Source organism: Neolamprologus multifasciatus, chromosome 5, assembly GCF_963576455.1.
Source record: "Neolamprologus multifasciatus chromosome 5, fNeoMul1.2, whole genome shotgun sequence".
In the NCBI taxonomy this organism is placed as follows: domain Eukaryota; kingdom Metazoa; phylum Chordata; class Actinopteri; order Cichliformes; family Cichlidae; genus Neolamprologus; species Neolamprologus multifasciatus.
The window spans coordinates 25,933,671-25,955,377 of NC_140443.1; the positions used below are offsets into that span (position 1 = coordinate 25,933,671).

The window sequence follows — 21,707 nt, forward strand, 5'->3', positions numbered from 1 at the left end:
GTAAGATTCATTGAGCAGATTAGTGCACATTGCTGTCACTCCACTGCAACATCTTCTGCTGCATGTATATTTGTTATCTATAGATCTGACACATACAGCGTCCAGCTTTTACCTTTACCTTCACACCCTCACTGTGGTTTTCTCCTCATATTATCCTGCTTCGTGTGTCTGCTGTCTGTATGTGTGATAGTGGCTTTTGGCACAGTGACAACAGCTTGTGTACTGTGCAGCAATAATTCTGTCGTGGCCCATAAGGCCATAAGCAGGCTTGGATGAATGAATGTCTATGGAAATACTGCCTTGTTCTTACATAGCCAAATGCTGCATTAGCATAAAAGCTAATATCAATCGTGCCTTCTGGCAGCTACAGCAGGCATCATGCAAGGCATAACAAGTGTTTGTCAACTGCTGGAGTATAAACAAGGATATTAGTGATAGATGCAGAGCCGTGTTATGTTTTCAGGGTGGTTTTCTAGTTTCTTTGTCTCACACACACCAAACACAGTCCTGTATATATTAACACACACAGAAAAATGCACTGAAACACTCATCTCCTCTGTGGACTTGCGCATGTAAATCCACTGCACTCCCAAGTGACTGACAGTCATGCCTGTGCTTTGTCTGATTGATGCTTCACACATACACAAATACACACAAACACGATTCCATCTCCTTATATTGTGGTCTGACTTTCACTGTTATCTCTATGCAGATTAAAGTCCCCCCTTGTCAGCCAGCCCCAGTCACCGGCCTTTATTAATTGGTCGACCTTTATTTACTTTCGTCTTTCTCTTCCCTCAAACCTGAGCTGTGCAGAATCCCAAATGCTAGCAAGTTAAACCGCAGCCTCGGTGCCCGTCCAAAACAAGACACCGACCTAGCCTTCACGGCTCATGGAGCTAACGTTAGCGGATTAGTGCACCCATCTGCAAGGCACAGGGAGAGCGCTGGCTAGCATACTCTGAGCTGAGAGAGGCCAGAGGGGCAACGGATGGATAAACAGGAAAGGCCTGCAGGGATGAAAGGGAAAAAAAACAGAGGAAAGCTGGAAGCAAGTAAACATAAACTCAGTAACACTGGTGAATGATAGGAGAATTTTTTTCTGAGGCATAGCATGTGCTAGAGTAAGATTTGGAACTGAATACGCTTACTAGAGGTGGGAATCACCATACATCCCACGATACGATATTATCACAATACTTAACACACGATACGATATTATTGCAATTTTTTTAAATATTTTGCGATATTCAGATTCTTTACATAAAGGTAAACTTTATCAATATTCATTTTATCTAATATCAAAGTCTCACACTCAGTCTTTCTCTCATTTCAGCCAGTTTTATTGTTGACAAACTGAACGGTTTGTATTACAGTCTAGTCCAACTTAACTGAATGCAACCATCTGGTACAATTATAGCTATTCTGAACTATGCAATTTATGAAAACTATGCAGCCCATTCAGCAACTGAAGAATTTGAAAGTAAATTAAAACAAAATATAATTTTATATTAAAAAAAAAGTTTTAAACTTAATTAAAATAAAACATGTCTTAAATTTAGTTTATTGCTGCCAAAAAAAAAGTTAAGCACATTTGGAAGGAATGTCAGGATTCTTGCTCAGAAAAAGGAGCTGATCAACATGCTCTGAAGTCAGAGCATGTTCCAGTCCGCAAAAACTTTTTTTGTAACAAAATATCGATTTCTGCTGTCCCTGTATCGATACATTATTAGCAAACAAAATATCACGATACTACACAGTATCGATTTTTCCCCCACCCCTAACGCTTACATGAGTTTATTAGATGTTTGACAGGAAATTAAGTAGCTGGACATTATTTAATGACTAACCGAGCAAGTCTTTTAAAAATAAATCTCAAACTATGAGGATTTCAAATGTTGGCATTTGCTGAGTATAAAGAGGAAGATGATCATCGGAGTGAGAAAGACAGCAGGAAAACAAAAGGGATAGACAGATTGGCTGACAGTGGCATGTGGACAGAGAGACCTCTCCTGTCACCTCGTCTGCCCAAGAAACCACCGACCACATGCTCCACAAGAGAAACCATCATCTGCACCATCTCTCTCTCTCTCTCTCACGCACACACACACGCACACACACAGCATAAGCACACAAGTACTATGTTTTGTCTTTTATCCAACCGAAGTATAAACATTCTTACAACAAACACACACACACACATGTAGATGCATATTCACAAAGTCATTCATCATCCTTCTCTTAGCTGCCTTATCCATTAGTTGCGCTCTCAGTGCCCCAACAAGTACAGCTCTTCCTGTAGGCTAGGCTTATCCTTCTCCTCTCCAGGTCCTTCTCTCTCTACCTCATCTCCACTTTGATGCTCAGTCTCCACATGTTTTTTTTCTCATCAATTTTTTCTTTTTTGCTCACTTTCCGTGCTAGCTGTACAAAATATACATTGCTAAAAAAAAAAGGGAAAGGACTACAGAGATTTTTGCCTCGCTTTCTTATCCACCTCATGGTTTTACCTCTTGGGATTGCATGACATCAGGGATAGGTGTTTGTGTTCAAATATGCTTGCACCCCTAATTTAGACACCCGACAATCCCTTTTTTGTCTCCTTTTATGCTCTAGCTTTATCCTGAATACAAAAAGCAGTGTTAAACATAAGAGTGAAATCTGCTCTCCTGATGGCAGGCATTTTACTCAGACCTTTAACACTCTCACACACAGTAGATAGGACTGGATAAGACTCATTTTCAGGCAGATAGAAATCAGATAGAAGCGTTTACACAGGGTTGATGGGAGCCCAGCTGACTCTGTGGTGTAAGTGGAGTTCTACTCACTAGACGGTAGCTGATCATAAGTCGAAGCATGACATAAAACGAATGAAGTTCCCTTTTTTTAACCACTGTTTCAATAAAACAAAAAACAAGCACCATTATTTTAAGTATTTAAAATAAAATTGACAGCTGTACATAAGATTTTTTTCTATAACCTTAATTCTTTTCATTTTTTCTCCCCTCATCCTCTCATCTGACGGTATTTAAATGTTGTGTTACCATGGCAACCCAGAGGATGGGTTTGTTGCCGATGCAGCGGACCCCCCCCCCCCCCCCCCCCACACACACACACACATACTCACACACACTTTAGTTTGCGTTCTCACAAAACCAGCACTCCAGTGCTATCTCATCCATCTGTAATTTGTTCCACCAAATTACATTGTGATGGGAGAAAAATAAATAAACAAGTTTAAAGAATGAAAATCCTGCTAAAAGGTTTTGAATAAGCCAACCAAAGAGTGAAAGTGTTGTTCTTTTTTGTGAACGGACTGTGTCAAAAGAGGGAGCAAAGTGAGGCAAAGACAGAGTAAGCAGAGAGGAAATAAATATAATGAGTGACATTTCCAAATCAAATATGCATGAATCAACAATGCTTCCAATGGCACAACAAACAAATTCTCAAATTAAGGAGCATTCGGGCGGAAAATTGCGGGAGAGGAGTAGGAGTTACTTTATTCTAGAAACAAAAAAAAAGCTGGAGAGGGAGGAAGAGTGAAGCAAAAGAAGAACGGAAGGTCTCCTTGATGAATTATTTCCTGTTTCTTCTAGAGGAATTTTAACTTTCTTTGTCTCCTCTCATTTGTTGAGGAACTTGATTGCTTCCTTTATCTCTCCTCTCCTCTCCTCTCCTCTCCTCTCCTCTCCTCTCCTCTCCTCTCCTCTCCTCTCTACACCCATGGAAATAAACTGTTATTGTGAGCCTTGATGAGTGCCAGGCAAGGTTAGGGGTGGCTGGCCTCAGGTATGTTAAGACATGCTTACGTATTTATTTTGCTGCAAGGCTCAGTCTCACTTGAGCAATCAAGGAGGTGGTTAACTTGATTGAGATTTATGGGTACGAGGCTGCTGCTTTTTAACCCAAAAGTCTTTTTTTTTTTTTCCATTTCTCCATCCATCCCTCCCCCCCCCCCTCTCTCTCTCTCTCCAGAGGTGTTAACCTTTTCTTTTTGAACAGTCCTGTATGCTATTTTAAATGTTTTCCTGTATTTAATATATTCAGTTTGTCTACAAGTCAGTAATCTCACTACCATTGTCTTGTTGCACGTTTATTTTTAGCGTCTCCAACATCTGTGTTACATGGAATATAACACAGATTATTCTGTCCCTCCTATCTATTAATGCATGCAGGTCAAAGTATGTCACACTCTTCTTCATTTCCTTCTTTCTCCTGTCAGTACTTTCTCCCTCATCTTGTAATGTGTGTGAATTTTGGGAAATGTGTGCTTTTCTAGTGAGCATTAGATGAGTAGATCAGTAGTTCTGTACATGCTAAGTATATTGCTAGAAATAGCAGTGAGTGCTAGAATTCTGTGCCCGTGTAATACTCATTTAATGTCTGAATGGATGTAAAAATGGAGCAAGGGGAAAAAATGAAATGGATCAATTCACGAGGCTATTTTCTGTCTGGGAGCTAACCAGCATAGACTTAAATCACTGATCCTGAATAATGCATTCAGTTAGGACCTATAGGTATTTGGACAATAACAGGATTTTTGTAATTTTGACTTTGTATGGCATCAGAGTGAATGTGAATGAAGACTCAAGATGTGATGGAAATGCAGACTTTCAGCTTCAATTCAAGAGTTTTAACAAAAGTAGTGCATTAACTGTTGATTGTCAAGCAGGTTTATAGCAGGTGAGGCCTGTTCCCTCATTATTTGAAGATAAGTTGGACAGAAAAAAAAAATCTGGAGTTGCTTACAATTGTTGAACTTGTTTTTGAGTTGAAGCACCTTCACCACATGTAGTCAAGGCCGGCATGTCATCATCTAAGTCTACAATCAAGACACCTTCGTGAATGAAGTGAACTACACAGAGTTTACAACAAGGTGCAAACCGCTGATCAAACTCGAGAACAGGAAGGTCGGATTAGATTTTGCCAGAAAACGTGTAAGAGAGCCTGCACTGTTTCTGGATAGCTGAAGCAACGTTTAAGCTGTACCCGTTTTTTTACTGTCCTAAATAAGTGGTTTTCTGTACTTCAGCAAGAGTGGTGAGATGAAGAAAATATGGGTGTGCATGTGGGGTAAATGGTAAGATATTCTATTAACACATATTGACTGTGTTTATGTGCTATAGGTGTGGGCACTGTGCATATCGAAACAGCAGTGGTGGTAGGAGACACATTAACAAACACTTGAAGCCATTTATTCAAATGTTAGCCTGTGACACACTGACCAGCGATTAAGAAGAGATGCTGCATATCGGCTGCTCTCTGAACAAAGTGCAACAATACAGTGACACATTTTCTCAAGTGATAGCTTTTCCTCACACACTCTTAACCAAATACAGTTAAAGCATACAGCCTGCTCGCACATTCTTAAGCAGCCACAGAAACACATGCTTAATGTTTGTTTTCACGCTGTCTTTTACACACACACAATGGCTGATGGGGTTATTTGTGATGGAGGTGTGAGGCCCTGGACGGTGACATTCTGGCATTCTGTGTTTGCCCTGGCCGGTGCTCAGACACTGAGCAGAACACACACACTAGGCCATAGGCCAAGGCTGCTTGAGGCGTGTTGCCTGGTGCATGGATATATATGCATGTTTGACTAGACTGCTTTAGTGCGTGTTTGTGTGTGACTGTCACTGGCTCTTATCAGGACAGAGCACAACCAGCAGCACAGGGCTGCAGGGGTTATACGGGTAAGGTGGAGAAAAGACTGGCTGAATAATATCCATCTTTTTCTTTTCTTTCTTTTTTTTTTGCTTTGTATCGCTCCATCCTGGTTTATTAATCTGTTAGTAATATCTGTTTTCTCCTCTATGTACACTCCTTTTTTCCCTTTTCTCCCTCCTTTACCCTTACAGTTCCTTCATACACATCCGTTTGTCTTTCTTTACTTGCTCATCTGTTGCAATACCTAATTTACCTTTTTATTCTGTTGAATTCCTCTCTCCACCTCAGTGCACCATGTAGCTCATAGCTGAACTTGCATAAACACACCCCCACATGTGGGTTTCTGCTCGGTATGAGGAGAAGACGTGCCTAAGCCATATTTAATAAAATATAAACAATGCTGTGAAGAGGGAGCAAATAAATTAGGAAATGGGTGGAGGTGGAATGCAATATCCCTCATGCAGTTCTCCAAAACAATGCAGCACTTTCAATTGTGCATATATTTCACCAGAGACAAACCAAAGGCAGACTAGAGGTGCTGTAATTGAGACCAGATGCAAACAGAACGAGTAGAGGGGGGAAAATGTAAAGAAACAGAGACAAGGGCAGGGAGTTAAACAGAGAAAGTCTGGCTGTAACGAGCAGCAGATTACATTCAGAGTGACGCAATTTATTTTCCAAATGCTCTCCAAAGTTGGAGGGAAGGAAGGGAGAGGGAGGGAAAGACAGGGAACATGGAGAGGAAGTGGAGGCGATGGGCTGAAGTAACCACAGCTTCTTTGCCAGATGGAGCATTGTCAGACCATGACCGTCCAATGTTTAACTCTTGGTTTGGTTTGGTAGCAATGCACCTTCTTTAGCTTTTCAAACAACTTCAGTCCTCTAGCTCTTCTGTTTGTTTTTTGTTTTTTCTTTTTCTTTGTGAGGCTCCCGAGGAAACTTCCAACAGTTAGTAACCACATTTGCCCCTCAGGGAAATCAGTGTGAGTTTGTATCAGGTGTTTTGGCAGATTCTCTCATACATCCATGGTCATCCAATTCAGCCCTTCATTAAAGTTGCAGCACTCTGCATGTGTGTGTTGTTCTAGTTTTCCTAGTTCCTAGCATCCTAATCATAGTGTTGGAAATGAGGCTCTGCTCTGGGTGTTACTGTATTTGGACGATTGGTCACATACAGTAACATCCATACATCCCAGATGCTTAATCTCTGCCTGTCTGTGGCTGTTTTTAGTCGTAACATTCCCAAATCCCAGCTTTTTTCTTCTCCCCCCTAATGTTCTTTCAGGATCTCTGCTCAAAGCTTCCATTAGGACTTCTGCACTGCGTTGCACCATCCATCAGGCTCAGTAGAAGACGGGAGGCTGGGTAGATTTTCGTGTAGTAGACAACTGCACAAAGACACAGTTTTATTCATGGAAGAGGGAGAAGTTTAGCAAATGCAGCTTGTGTTAAGCGAGTATTAATAGCACATTATTGGTGTTTTTGGTTGAAAAGTCTTCATCCTCATACGACATTGAGAAAATGTGAAGAATTCTCTCCTTGATGTAATTCGCCGACAGACGACAAAGCCCACTGATGCTGCAGGTATCACCCCAGCTGTGCTAACACACCAGCTGCAGCACTGAATACAATACAAGTGAAAGCTAAATGAAGAGTAGGTGTGAAGTAAAGATTCACAGGAATGGACACATAGGCACACTCATAGGAATATGACATGATAGATGCACAGGGGTTTGCAGCACGCGTGGATTAGTGTTTGTCTTTGTGCCAGTGTGTTTCTTTGTGTCAGTCACATGTCCCAGTGGTTCAATTATTCAGGCTGTGTTAAATCTTCATTTCCGCAGCCCTCATAGCCAGCCTGCCTAATGGTGAACACAGATGAATATTGCATTTTCGCCATCAACCCTTGCGTGTGTCAAAGACAGGATAGAAGAAATAAATACAGAGTCACTGAAGGAAGGAGATGTCAGCAGTTGGAGACAGAGTAGTAACACAGTAAAGTGAGCTGAAGGAAAAGCAAACTCCGAAGTGCAGGCAGATCAGAAAAGGAGAGCGATTGTGATTGAGAAACACTAACTGCCTGCTGCGATGGAGAAGCATAGAGAAAGAGAGGCAGGAAATAAAATCCGGTAGCGTGCTGAGTCGCCCAGTCTCACAAGACCAGCTAACTGTGTCTGTCATGTTGGGCTTTTCACTCTGCTGTTTTAGTAAAGTGGCTCTCACTGATTTTTATTCCAGCCTCCATTTCATGACACTATTGCACTCCTATAGAAACTCAAGATGGACAGTGATGCACTTACATACAAGCTTCAGAAAGATGGAGAGTTATTTTTTTAACCTTTTGAAGCTTGACGTTATTTTAAAACACAAAGCTCTATAAATAAAGAATATGTTTATGTATATTAAGATTTTTTTAAATGTCCTAGCTGCTTTTGCATGCCCTCCTTACTTCAGCAGCAGGGTTGTTAACCTACCTTTTCTTTGAAAATTGGCCTAAGGGGAGGTTGTTAAAGTGTAGAATTCATGATTCCTGTAGTTTGATTTAAGACTACGATAGTCAGACGTCATTAGATCTGAAGTAAACCTTCACCTTATGCTGCCAGTTTTTCATGATTCAGCACATTTTGGGGGTGGAAACATTTCTTTGACGATTTGATTAGTTACATATGTGAGCTAAAAGACAAATGTAATTGTTTTGACTTTTCTCTGTAATTATGACTGATTTATTAGACTTGTTTATACTATTTTACCCTTTAAGGAATGTACAGAAAGTGTGTTGGTACACTGTTCAGTTCCAAATTTATCAGCGGACCTTTGCACTTTGGATTCTTAATGACCGCTTCTTTAAGATCATAAATGTGTAAATCATGGTAACAAAGGTGATCAGAGTTAATCATTAAGGGAACCTGCAAACAAAATTAGAAATGAGTTCAGATAATATTGGTCTGCTCATCCACTTAATCTGGAAAACAAAAGTCAGTTTTAGTCTATCCTTTTGCTGAATTATGGTGCTGTCTTCAGAGAAGAGGCATGAGGCAGGAGACAGGAGAGCGTATCTACCTCTAAAATCAAAGCTTGTCTTTGAAAAGCTGAAAAGCACAAGGTTTGATTGCTGCTGACATATCTGGGTTAGAATGATAACGGGGTGCCAAGCGCCCCCACCCCTCCCCCTCTACTGAAAATCCATAAGGAGAAAAAAAATAAAGGATGTGCTCTCAAAAAAATATTCACACATCCTTGCTTTTTATTGTTTTATGGCGTACTGCGCCATGTGTGTCGAGGGGATAAACTGTGTAGGTTTGGCAGCTTTCCTGTAAGTCAAGGATGAGGGATTAGGAGATGAAATCAACATGTATGTTTGCTTGGGTGTTACATCAAAGCAGTCTGTGTGCGTGTGTGTTTGCACAGCATAGGAGGATCATGTATGTAGGTAGGTTCAGTCAAGCATCTGCTCCGTGAGACTTTGATAATCCATGTTGAATTACATTTATATCACACATTCTCTGGCATCTCACTTTAAATGAAACTCTCCATTCTCTGCTCCTTCATTCCTCTGCGCTCATCCCCTTATTTCCCTCTCTCTCCGTCTTCCTCCCTACATCGCTGCTCTGCTAAGAAAGCAGGGCGTGGGCAGACAATCTCATAGTCCCTTTCAAGGTTCAAAGTCCCTTTTCTTCCTCTGCTTCCCTCGCTCCTGCTCTGTTCTACATGTTGCTGCCTTATTAAGTTGTTCTACTCTTTCCCCCACAGTCTCTCTCCCTCCCCCCCCCCACAGTAGGTGTCTGTCTGGTCACAGAACATCTTTCTGGTTTCTGCCTGCTAATAAGCTCGCATCAACTTTGTGTGCACACTTGCTTCCGCATATGAACCACACCCTGCAGCTTGCGGAGATGATCCGTTTTATTCACTTTTAATAATACTTGCACCTCTGGGTGTCATATATTACATGTGTTGTAGTAATTGTATTATTGTGTATTTAATGGCGTGTAGATTTAAGGCTTAATATGCCTGTGCACTCTCCTTCTGGTCTTTATATTCAGACCTAATGGATCTTATGTTTTTTCCTTACTAGTATGAGTCCAAAGTCCAAAACTAGTACGCGCGCACACATGCACACACACGCACACACACGCACACACACGCACACACACACACACACACACACACACACACACACACACACACACACACACACACACACACACACACACACACACACTCATTTAAAGAAGCACATGGCTGCAAGCCAGCTGCTACACAGAAGACAAGGGAGCAAGAGAATATGTGGTCCTTGAAATGACAATATGATGTATGACATGTTATGGCATAGTATTACATGGCTTACATCAATTAAGGAATGAGCTTCAATTAACAATGTGGTTTAAATTCCCCCAAAATCTCATTTAAAAAGCTGTTTCTTAAACCTGAAAACCATTCATATTTCTTTAAACGATCAGTCATTAAACAATTCAAGTAAATGAAAAGAACAATGTAGTCTAATCAGTAACCACCGCAGTATATTATAGTACTGTTATCACATTTCCACCCGTAGAATCTTTTGTAAGTGATTCTGTTGTTGATTTGGCATCATCATACTGCACTGTTAATGTTTAATTTTACCACCTGTGTTCTGTTTTGTGTCTGGGTATTTATTTTTCTGGAACATAACGATGCTGTATGGCAGTATGTGATCTTTGGTAGCACAGATATTAAAACGCTGAAATTCCAGCTGCAAAAACAGTTAAACTGATAATATAACAATGTGACTGTTGTTATGTTTTAATTATTCAGCATTATGTATTAGTTGACTGGAGGTGGGTGGGCCTCAACAAAGGTTACTTGTTTAAGATGTTAACCTTCAGTTTTAATGGTGCAAGTTTCACACTGCTAAAATGTGTGATCCACCCAGTGCTATTTATTAATGTATAGTGGATTGAACTAAAGGATAAATGGGACTCTGAAGTTCAAGGCTGCAGCTCTTTGGTTTGCGATGTGAGACCTCTGTCAGAAACCCTGGGGGCCATGTCGACAGCCGGCAGGGGGGTGGGCGTCCAACACTCTCCATATACCCTTTTGTCTGCCCCCCCATGACTGACACACACGGACACACTTACATGCACACATACACACTGTCCCTGTTATTGTACCAGTGTGCCCCCCCTCAGCTCCTGTGTGACCATCTATGCCATCTCATCTCTCCCCCGGGTTCCCCATATCGCTTTACTTCATAATTTAGCGTGTTATTTTTTCTCCTCCCTGATCTATAGTCCCCACATCACAGAGGCAGCTAATTAATTATGGATGGATGCAGGGGGGGTGGGGGCTAAGAGAGACTAGGGGGGGGCTTTAAAAAAACGACCAGACATCCACCTCATTACATATGCGCAGTGTTTTTGGAGCTTTATTAATTTATATCTTGTCAGGCTATGCCACAGCCTTCAGAACTCTTTTGGCTTTTTAATACAGTTATTTATTTATATAGCGCCGCACACTGACTTTTGCCTTCATCCTCCCACTCTGCGCTCGCTTTCTTTTTCTCGCCTTTCACACCACCCCGTCGAAGTCTTGATTTTAATCTCTCACCTTCAACATATCTGCATGAACACACAGACATGCGCACTTTCCTGCCGACTGTCTCATTATCTGCTCTTGGCGGATGTTAAAAGGTGTTTTGCTCACCTGCAAGAAGAGATTATCTCCTTTCCCTGCCGAACACTGGTTTTATTAATTTTTTTTCTCATGTATTTTCTCATTTGGTGTGGTAGACGTAGCGTGGTAAATATAAGAGCACTGAAAATGAAGGAATTTATTAGATTGAGCTGGAACTGGAATGGCAGTTGTTCCCCTTTGAGTACTTGCACTCAAAACTTCTGCAGTAGTATTTTTTAATGACCCCGTCTTTATTAAATACAATTAAATTAAATATTACAGTCTATATAATTATATATTCCTTTACTGTAAAAGAGTGGTGGGACTAGCCTCAGGCAGCAAAGCTAACAGGGGCCTTTGAGGGAAAACAAATACAAAGAGGTGAGGAAAGCCCTCCGGCTACTTTAACAGAAGCTGCAGACTTGGACTTCAGCCATCAAAAAACACACACATTTTGCAACATCGACACTCGTTGTTATTCTCAAAGACACAGGTACATGCTCCTAGAGCACAGTCCAGTCAGTGTGGGAGGATTTGACATTGTCATAATTAGTACAGTCAGAAGAAAAGAGTTAAATTCAGCAAAGGGGTTTTCTGTTACACTATCTACATCTGTTGTTTTTTAAAATACTTATAAAGATGTCAGAATGCAAAGACAGTCATCAAAATCTTAAGATTGAGCAGATGTTTTTGTGCTGTGTTCTCGTTTGGAGAAACCATCTGTGGCGTGCATTCCTTCAGGCATCTTTTCCACTTCATGGGCGCATACGACTTTACCGTGGTTACACTACAGTGAGATTAAGTGATCCTTATGATGAAGCGAGCTGCTGTTCTGTGCAAACAGTTCCTGGTGTGAAGCATTTATGTGTAAAGACAAACTCAAATCAGCCTTCGATCATCTATTGAATAAAATTTGCAAATGCAAAATAAAACATGTGCGCAGGTAGGTACAAAAAACCTGCAGATACTCACATTTTTTACATGTCATATCTGGCCAATAAAGCCACTGTATCCGCCTTCACAGATGAATTGAAGTTCGAGAAGTCAGGAAAAGGAAGGAAATAAAGAAAAAAAAAGATCTCTTTCAGCTTCAAACGAATCCCCCCCAGTGAAATATTGTTTTGGTGCACCCTGCACTTTGTAGCCCTAATGCAAGCTTTGAACTGTTTTGGCACCTGTCACAAAAACTGATGGAATAGTTTTTCCTTGCAGAGCACTTTCTTCTTTATCCTGCTCTCTTTCCCACAATGTCCTGTTTTTCCTGCCTTCTACCTCCTTTCTCTTTTTCTCCTGGAACTCCTTTCCATTGTGTCTCGAAAGCACCTTCAGCTTGTATTTGAACAAAGTACTTACTTGAATTTTCTTCTATTTTTCTGCATTGACACCCTTAAAATGCCCAAAGAGGAAAAAAGTTGTGTATTATTATTATTATAATATTTTAACCTATTAAATAATTGTTTTGCTTTTTATTAGAATTTAATACAGAAGACTGAAAGAAGCAAAAGGGCAGTATAACGACGACTGGTAGAAAAAAACACTCAGCTGACACAAATTCAATAGACGGATAAATAAAACATTGGCTAGCTGCAGCTCGTCCTACAGGCTATGTTAGCTTCTAACACATTGGCTTCTACTAGTTAGCTTTAACAGCAGGATACTGAAACCTTTCCTTTTCTCTCTTGTGGCTCCCTGGACAATGCAAGCCCACGGCTTTTGACATGAGCATTTCTTTCCCCTCTGAAGCAGACTTCAAACTGCATCATCTCTCTCCTCTTTCTCCCGCTCGCTCTGTCTCTACCCTTCCATCAATTTTCAAGTGTTTTCAGATACTCTAGGCAGTTAATTAAGTAGGACATTGTCATGGGGCTTGGGTACATGGTGTGGATGATGCTGGATGAATGTGTGATAAAGAGATCGAAGTGATGCAGAGGGATTCAGGCATTCTACCTGAATATTTGTCATTTCCTGATGCTTGTATTATTTTTCTTTTTATTTCCTTTTGATCCCTCTTTATTCAGTCTTCATATCCTTTTTTCTCCTTTACTTTTTTCCTTTGCTTCTCTTACTACTCGGCTTTCTTTTCCTGTTGCTCGCTCCCCAGTTAAACTGGTTCCTCTGCCTTAAATTTTTCCTTTTTTGTCTAAATCTCTTGCTGTTTCCTTCATTTATTTCTCTTCTTCTCAACAATCTTTCCTCTCCTTTCTTTCCTCCATTCCCTACTTCACTCCCTCCTTCTACACCATCCATTTTCCCTGCACACCAATCTTCCCAACACCCGCCGCCTTCTTCCTAGTTGATTATACATCAGGTCTTCAGCAACCCGCTTCTTCCTACTATAGTATTCCCCTCTCTCATTATGTGTTGTGCATGTGTTTGTGTGTGATCAGACACACAAGGCCAGGGCTAAGCAGGCTAATGAACAAACTCCAGCATTGTGTTCAGGCCCTGGGGACATGCTGTAGCTTCTAATGTATAATAGCTACAGCTAGAGGAGGGGAAAGAAAAAATCACTGACAGTGAGCCAGCTATCTGCTTAAAGAAACAACAAGAAGTGAAGGAGAGGCTGTGTATGGTGAATATTTTACGAGGATCTGGTCAGTGCTTTCCTTTTCCCTTAGTGTATCTTATTCTTGCCTTTGGACTTGTCAGCGTGAGTGTGTTGCTCTGTAGAGCTGCACTATCTTGCTGAGACTATGAAATCTAAAATGAATACTTTTAGAGGAACACTCTGAATCTTAATCTATTGTTTTAGGGCCTTTTATCCTTCTGAAAGAAGTCCAGTTTGCATTCTCTATCTGCACATGTCTCTTATAATTTGAGTTACTTTACAGTTTCTCCAGGTTGTAAAATTTGTGATTTGTCAGCACTGATCTGGTTTATTATCCTTTTGGCTCAAGAGGCAGAGTACGGGGTGGGATGGTTCCACCCAAGTTTTAACTCATGTTTTTTAGGATCTGTCACCCACCCTCCTGCTCTCTCTTTCTCTGGCTCTCATTCTAACTGTTGACAGGATCTGCATCAGTGCCAGATCGTGGCATGAACACTCTAATGACTTCATTTCTTCCAGCACATGCACAAATGCATATCTAGGGAACATTACATACTGAGCAGACTGCCCAATCTACTTCTTGTTCAGCAAACACATGTGACCATACTTAATTAGTCCAATTGCATATTGAGAAACCTCTTTGTCTTACACATCTATGGAAGGACACACACACACACACACCCTCCGGGGTTGTGTACTGCAGTGATGTAAGCCAGTGGATGGGCTACTTCCAGATGATCCAAACAAGACATTTAGCTCTGGCCAATATCACCGTGAGAGCGTGTGCACACACTCACACAGACAGGCTGAACACAAGTTCATGAGCTCATTACTCCATTCCACACATGGATATAATATGCTGGAGCGTATCCTAGTGCCAAAACAATGTTACACCATTGTGATGCGAGTAATTTTACTTGGTAGATAATACTTTATGAGCTATAGACAAAAAGCTTTTTTGCTCTAACGTTGTTGTGCAGCATTAATCTGGTGCAAGGCCAGCAGGAGTGTTGCACAAGCATACAGCACATGCGAACAGTGCATCACAGCGCGACTCTAGACCTAGAGCGTGTTATGGGAAATCTGTTGTGAAGGCAAATGCAGTACGCAAGCCTCGGCCTTGTTGCCTCTTCAGCTGTTAACAGCAAACAAATGATATATTTTGTCATCCCAGCTCTTATCTTGCTGTTATTCACTTCTTGTTTGCATGCCTTTCTGACTTTGTGGAATAATCTGACTCTCTTTATTCTTTAACGGTCTTGTCTTGGGTATAAAAGTTAAGCATTTATTTTCCCCACATTTGTTTTTCACAGGATTGCCCTCAGATTCTGCCGTCAACCCAGATATACATCCCTGTCGGGGTGACAAAGCCAATCACCTTAGCTGCAAAGAACCTGCCACAGCCCCAGTCTGGACAGAGAAACTATGAGTGCGTCTTCCACATCCAGGGGGAGATCCACAATGTGCCTGCACTGCGATTCAACAGCACCTCCATCCAGTGCCAGAAAACTGCGGTTAGTATGAAGAGATTGAATGTATTTATTTTACGCAATCCAGCTGAATGAAGCGATGTTAATGGTGAAAAACAAAGCAAGTGTTGTGATGTACACTAACAGTTTGAAGGGGGGGGGGGGGGGGGGGGGGATTTCTCTCGGGCACTGGTAAAATAAAAGCAGCCAAAATTCCTGAACAGTGAACAGGGCAAGAACTGCACACAGAGTAGAAGGATAACCATTAAGCACTGTTACTTTTGACCTAATCAATGCAACTAGGTATCTAAATCATGCTCCCAGTGCGGGCATTGACTTGGCCAAGGTTAAATAATGGCCTCCTACAGGTAATGGCTATCTAGACACTAATGTGCTCATTGTCCTGATAGATGCCGTGCATTACTTGGACACGAGCAGAGTCTTGATCAAAATAAATGATGTAATACTATAGAATTGATAGTTAGCAATTAGATATTGTGACGGCAAGTGTTTACATTTGAATTAATACAAATTTATAACGAGACATTTCCTGTTCTGGTCCAAATCATAACAGATTGTCATGGCTCATGTGTAACATATAAATTATTGATCAGGTACAATGGTCAGCTATAGTGTTTTTTTCCAATGCTTCTGTTATTTATTTATTTTTTTTATGTATTCATGGCTTTGTCTGATAGGGACGAGTGGTTGGTTGGTGTCTTCCAGATTAAAGCAGTCTAAAGGAGTATTTTGTTTCTTTGCAGAAGTTTTTAATAAGTGTAGAGGGTTTGCTGGTAGGTTGAAGTGTTTCTGCGTGTAGGCCCATGCCTGTCCAATGTGTTGAAATGTGGTTGTGTGTTTATATTTTTATATATATAAATATATGTGTGTGTGTGTATGTGTGTGTGTGTGTGTGTGTGTTTGTGAGGCTTCAAACTAGCATGACAGATAAGAGGTAGCTAGCGTCGCGCTTCACTGAGGCTGAAAATGTGAAGAGGAAGTCAGTCTCTGAAGCTAGTTGGGAGCGGATTGATCATGTTTACACCTCGACTCTATACCTCTCCCTCTCTCTTCCTCTATGTGTCTGTAGAGCCCATCTTTCTCCCTGACACTCTTCCTCCCACTGTCTGTCATTCTTTCTTCTTCCTGCTCTTCCCTACTTTTCTCACTCCATCTCCCTCGTCTCTCATAAGTTCACTTTTGCTACTTGTTTCTGTTCGTGTCTGATTCCATCCTAAGATATACGATGCCATTAGAGCTGCTGCTGTTAATTTAGTTTTATATGAGGATGTTTAGCTGCCACAATAACACACTTGGAAGAAAATAGATTCAGAGACAGTAGAAACCTCAGGATGTCTCTGCCTAATAAGATTTAGCACTTACTCACTTCTCAATTAGCAGCAACTGGTCATAATAGGCACAGATTGCCACAGGAATTCAGACACTGGCAGACACATTTAGAGTACAGGGTAGCAGTAGTCTCTGTTTAGCTGTATAGCTTGATGTGTAGCCGCTGTGACGGCTAGCACAGTGTTTGATTCTGTCTGTATCGACGGACAGTCTTTAGGTGTTGGCACACGCTAGCCAGTTGTTTGTGAAGGCAGGGCTAATTACCTAACGCAAGGCTTGTCTCTCCACAGAGATGCTTGTTTATTGACTGTTTATTGTAGCTGCAAGGCCAGTGTTAATCAACAGCAAAGCCTAGCCTCAGCCAAAAGCTGAATTTCTCCATTTGATGTCCACAAAGCAGACATGCTAGCAGTAATTAGCGCAGGACTGTCAACACTTAGCAAATAGCAGTGGCATCCTGACTGTATGGCCAGATATCGATGTAGCGTGTTCATCTAGTGTGCATGCATCCATATTTAGTTTCAGAGTATGAAAAAGGTGCCAGCTGCATGAACTTGCAGTTAGGGCATAATTCATACTGGCTCAAGATTAAGAGTTTAATTATGTGTCATGAATTATTACTTTGAGAGTCTTATTATAGCTCTGGAGCGGCATTTTGGAAGAAGCAGGTCTTAAATATTAGTTTATCTATTTATAGACCTTTATATCTCTACTTTCTGCAAGCACCCCTCCGTGATTGTTCTTACTTTGACAGTGTTCAGAACCAACTCAATAAATCATGAATGGTTCTGCAGTAGAAATAGACTTTATCTGTTATACTGTGTGCACACTGCTGCCTCAGCTTACAGGCATACAGCTGTGAGGATAGGGGTTGATCAGTGTCTGTTCATGTGTGCACATCTGCATGCTTCTATATTCCTTAGGCTATGGATCCCCGGGTAGCTATGCATGAGTGTGTTTGGATGTGCAGTTCCAGAAGAAGACTGTAAGGGGCATTACACTAGCTGATCAGTGTGATAAACACAAGCGCTGCATAATCCACAATATAGCTTTTTTGTTTGAGATCCACAGCAAATGCCAAATGAGACACTACTTTAGACATTACTTAGAAAAGGTGAAGATCAGGGCTGAGATGAGACGTGTGCTGAGAATTTCTATAAAGTGAAGAGGAAGTACAGAGTGGACAGTATACGTGAAGGTGGGAAATGGATGTATGCGCAGAAGTCGATGAAAGGAGAAGGGATAAAAAGAGTGGTACAACTACAAATCAGTGGAAATGGCCAAAAAAAGAATATAGGAGAAGGCAATGTGGACTAGGGAAATTGGTGCGTAGTTGACAATTTCAGGTGAGATGAATGGAGAAAAGTGAGAGGGAGAGTGATATTGAAAAGAACAGAGGGGGAAAACGAGATGAGAAGCTGTAAGAGAGAAAATCAGCTCAAAAGTGTCTCCCGAGGCCAAAACTCATTCTCCTTTCTTTTATACAATATCATCAGACTATCCGAAAGAAATAACTATCCACAGGATATTCAAGACATCCACAGTCGGATAATGTTTAAACTTTAGTTTCCTATATCTTACTGCTCTTACAGTGACCATAATAACTCAATGCTCTTGTGTTGTATCTCCTAACAGGAGGCTGTCAATATCCAACTGCATATGTGGCAGACATGATATATGATAGTGTAACTTCAGCTCTATGCTAACCTTGTTGGGTATTGACTTTCCATATCTGCTCATGGGAGAAAATATTGGTGCTGTGGTATTTCTGTATAAGGTTACTGTACATACCAGCTGATCCCAACGGGAAAAGAGCAAGCATATCATAAGACCAGAGAAAGAATGCAATATTGGAAAACGGTTTTCTTTTACAAGAGGGGACATGAAACAAGCCTTTGTCTTCATGGTGTTAAGACTTTGAAGAGTCATGCATTTAGAGTAAGGGTTTAAAAACACTGCTCAGAGCTCTAATTTCTGCTGTGTTAAGCCTCCATAATGTTTATATTGTGAAAGGAATGTCTCATCACACGCTTTGCATTTTTAACTTTTGAAGTTGGGTATATAGCCAAAAGTAATTCAGCATTTATTCTTTTGGAACCTGTGAAAGTTGGTGAAATGGCAGATTGTCAGAAGTCCATTTGCAAGTTAATTGGAGAAAAATGCTGATCATTTTATAAGAAGAAAAAAAGTGTTCTATTCGTATTTATTAGTGCCAAACAAGCCCACATTACTACTGACACATACAGAGCCATCCGCTATGCCTTATGGTAGCAGTTAACTCCGGTCAGCAGCCACCAAACCAACAAGCTGGTGTCTATATTGGTGCCTTCCGGTTTTCTGACCCGGTCCAGACAGCTTCCTTGTGTGTGATCCAATCAGGGGCTTCGGTTAAGGTACAAAGGCCAATAGGATGCTGAGCTGTGGGCTGGGAAGTTGTGCTCATAGTGCCAGAGGGGTCGTTGGAGCAACAAACACATGTACACACAGTTCTTTCACACACAAATGACTGCAGTCTTGGGTCAGACAGGCTGATGTAGCGCAGCTGGACATCATTCGAAGGTTGTGGGTGAGAGAGGAGAGTCAAACTGTTCAAGACTTTTTGTTTCTGTTCTTTTATCTTCATGTGTTCTTAGCCTTTTGTCCATTTGTGCGTCTCCATTCTCCTACCCTCAGTTCCCTCTTTATCCTTCTTCCTTGTTTCTCCCCGGAGGGCAGGAATGAGAGGACAGATAATATCAGAGCGGGCCTTACACCATTACCTTCTGTCTGATAAACAGCTCGGCCACTCCATCACCCTCTTTCTCCCAGTCCTTCACCAGTGGAGAAAAAAAGCAGACATGGGGGCAGGAGGAGAAAATCTAGTTTGGGATAGGGTGTGTGTCTGTGTGCTTCGCTTCTGTGTATAGAGAGCAGCTGTTTGTTAAAGTAGAGATGCGAAGTATCAGGGGTCCTGATGGCATCCAATTAAGGGAGATAAAATGATGATGAATTGCTGCTGGGCAGTGGAGACCAGTGCTCCTGTATCAGTGTGTGTGTGTATGCACATATGAGCTCACTTATACAGGAAGAGAGCAGAAGAAAGCAACCATACTGATTTGGGGAAGATTGTTTTGGGGAAAACAAAGAAGAGCGGGGTTGGAAAAGAAAAGACACAAAAGGGAAGTTTCTAGGCAGAGCTTCCAGGAAAAAGAGAGGTAGAGAGCAGTGTGCAAGATGGATGAGGAGGAAGAGAAGTGAAAGAAGAAGGGTGTATTGAGACTGTACTGTGAGAGAGTTTGAGGAGAGGACGAATTGTCTGCTGGCTTCCGATGGGAAATGAGAGAAGTATGGCAGACAAGAAAGATGGATAAATAGATGAAGGAATGGATAGACTGAGCAAACAGAGGTCTAGAGAAGAGGCTAAACATGTCTGCAGGGAGAGTGGTTAACACAAACCACACTGGTCTAATGGTGTCACACACCCCGTGATGTGTGTGTGCGTTTGTAAGAAAGAGAGAGAGGGCTGAAGCTCAGTCCTAATACAAACTAAACTCTCTTGACTTTTTATGGGAATTGGGCTCTCTTTATATATTTATCAGTAAAACTAAAAATACTAAATTGCATATTAAAAAAATTAAAATATAAATGCACTATAACATGCACATATATTCATACACACATAGTGCTAAAGGTAGCAGGACAAGGCTAATGAGGGCCTCGGTGCTGTTGGGTGGAGGGTTGGTGCAGCAGAGCAGAGTACAGTCTGGCCTGGCATGGCCTAGCTCAGCTTAATGAGATATAAACACTAGACCTGCCATTGCACTCAGCCACAGCACACACTGACACTGTTTTAATTGGCTTGCACATTCTGTGTGTATTGTGTGGGGATGGATTTGGGGGAAAAAGCAGTAGACATTCACTGGGTTTTACTGTGGATAGCTGCAGATGAAAGATTATCATCATTTGGCAGCCCAGACTCATCTGATCTGTTACAATGTTGTTTCAAGTTAATGTATTTGTCTGAGTAGATCTTATAGCTGGGAGAAACATGAGTCTTGATCAGTCTTGATGAGTCTTGTAATTTCCTACTATAGCTCAAATTACTTGTGTACATATCTGTTTAAGTTTTTGATATTTAAACAAGATCTTGTGTTTGCTCATCTGTGCTTATTTGGCATTTATCTGACTGCTCGCTGACCCATCTTCTATTAAAGCAGCTCAAAGTGAGAGAAAGAACAGACAATGACCTTCCTATAGTGTGCTCTTTTTTTCCCTCTCCTGCATTCTTGTGCTCTCCAGCAGTGCCCCTTTTTTACCTCCCTCTCACATACTGTGTGTGTCTCCCTCATTTTCCTCTTCATCTCTGTCCTGTTGCTGGCTCACTTGCTCTCCTCCCTTCTGACAGGTGAAGAGCACAGCTCCCACGCTGCTGTCCTGGATAAATAAGAATTAACTGCAGCACAGCTATCTGCATATGCCAACTTCTCCACCCCACTTTTCTTATCTATTTCTCATTTCTCTCAGTCTCCCTGCATCTCTGCAATTTGTAACCTTTACTCCACATATCCTTTGTCTCATAGCAGCGCTGCACTTTTTCTAAATGATTATTTGAAGAGACATCTGAAAAGCTGAAGGGATTGTTATAGCAAGGCTCTCCTGCCATTACCCTGGTGAGAATAGAGACCATCAGGAGGTCAAGCCAGAGAAAAGACCTGGGCTTACTTTCACATCTCTTAGAGAGCATTTGCACACTTTTCTTTCCATGTGACTGTCTGAAGTGTGGCCATACATGTCAAACTCCTTCTGATCACAGTATGCTGCCATAGAAGAATCAGTTTTCTTCTCCTTGTAGACATTCAAAAGATGCCTACCTTTTTATTAGAATATTTATCGTTCTACAAATATTAATGTGCACAGAATGAGCCTGTGCAGTTATAGCACCATAAACATATGGTCAGTAATAGCATCTTACTATAAGCAAGTCATTCTATAAGAGATTAAAGTCTTTCATTAAAATATACTAGAAATTGGTAAATCTTCCT

The 21,707-nt window shown here is 41.2% G+C and overlaps 1 protein-coding gene and 1 long non-coding RNA gene across 6 annotated transcripts in view; both read left to right on the forward strand.

Annotated features, from left to right (window-relative positions):
* plxna1b (plexin A1b) overlaps nucleotides 1-21,707 on the forward strand; it is a 176,519-nt gene that overhangs the window by 106,929 nt on the left and 47,883 nt on the right. For all 5 annotated transcript variants that reach the window (XM_085161350.1, XM_085161349.1, XM_085161352.1 and 2 more), the window contains exon 10: nucleotides 15,181-15,381. In XM_085161350.1, coding sequence (XP_085017476.1) covers nucleotides 15,181-15,381 — 201 coding nt within the window. The remainder of the gene's footprint in view (nucleotides 1-15,180; nucleotides 15,382-21,707) is intronic.
* On the forward strand, nucleotides 7-9,882 carry LOC146518855 (uncharacterized). Its single transcript, XR_014874311.1, has 2 exons — nucleotides 7-1,156; nucleotides 1,797-9,882. It is a non-coding gene; the product is annotated as an uncharacterized LOC146518855 (long non-coding RNA).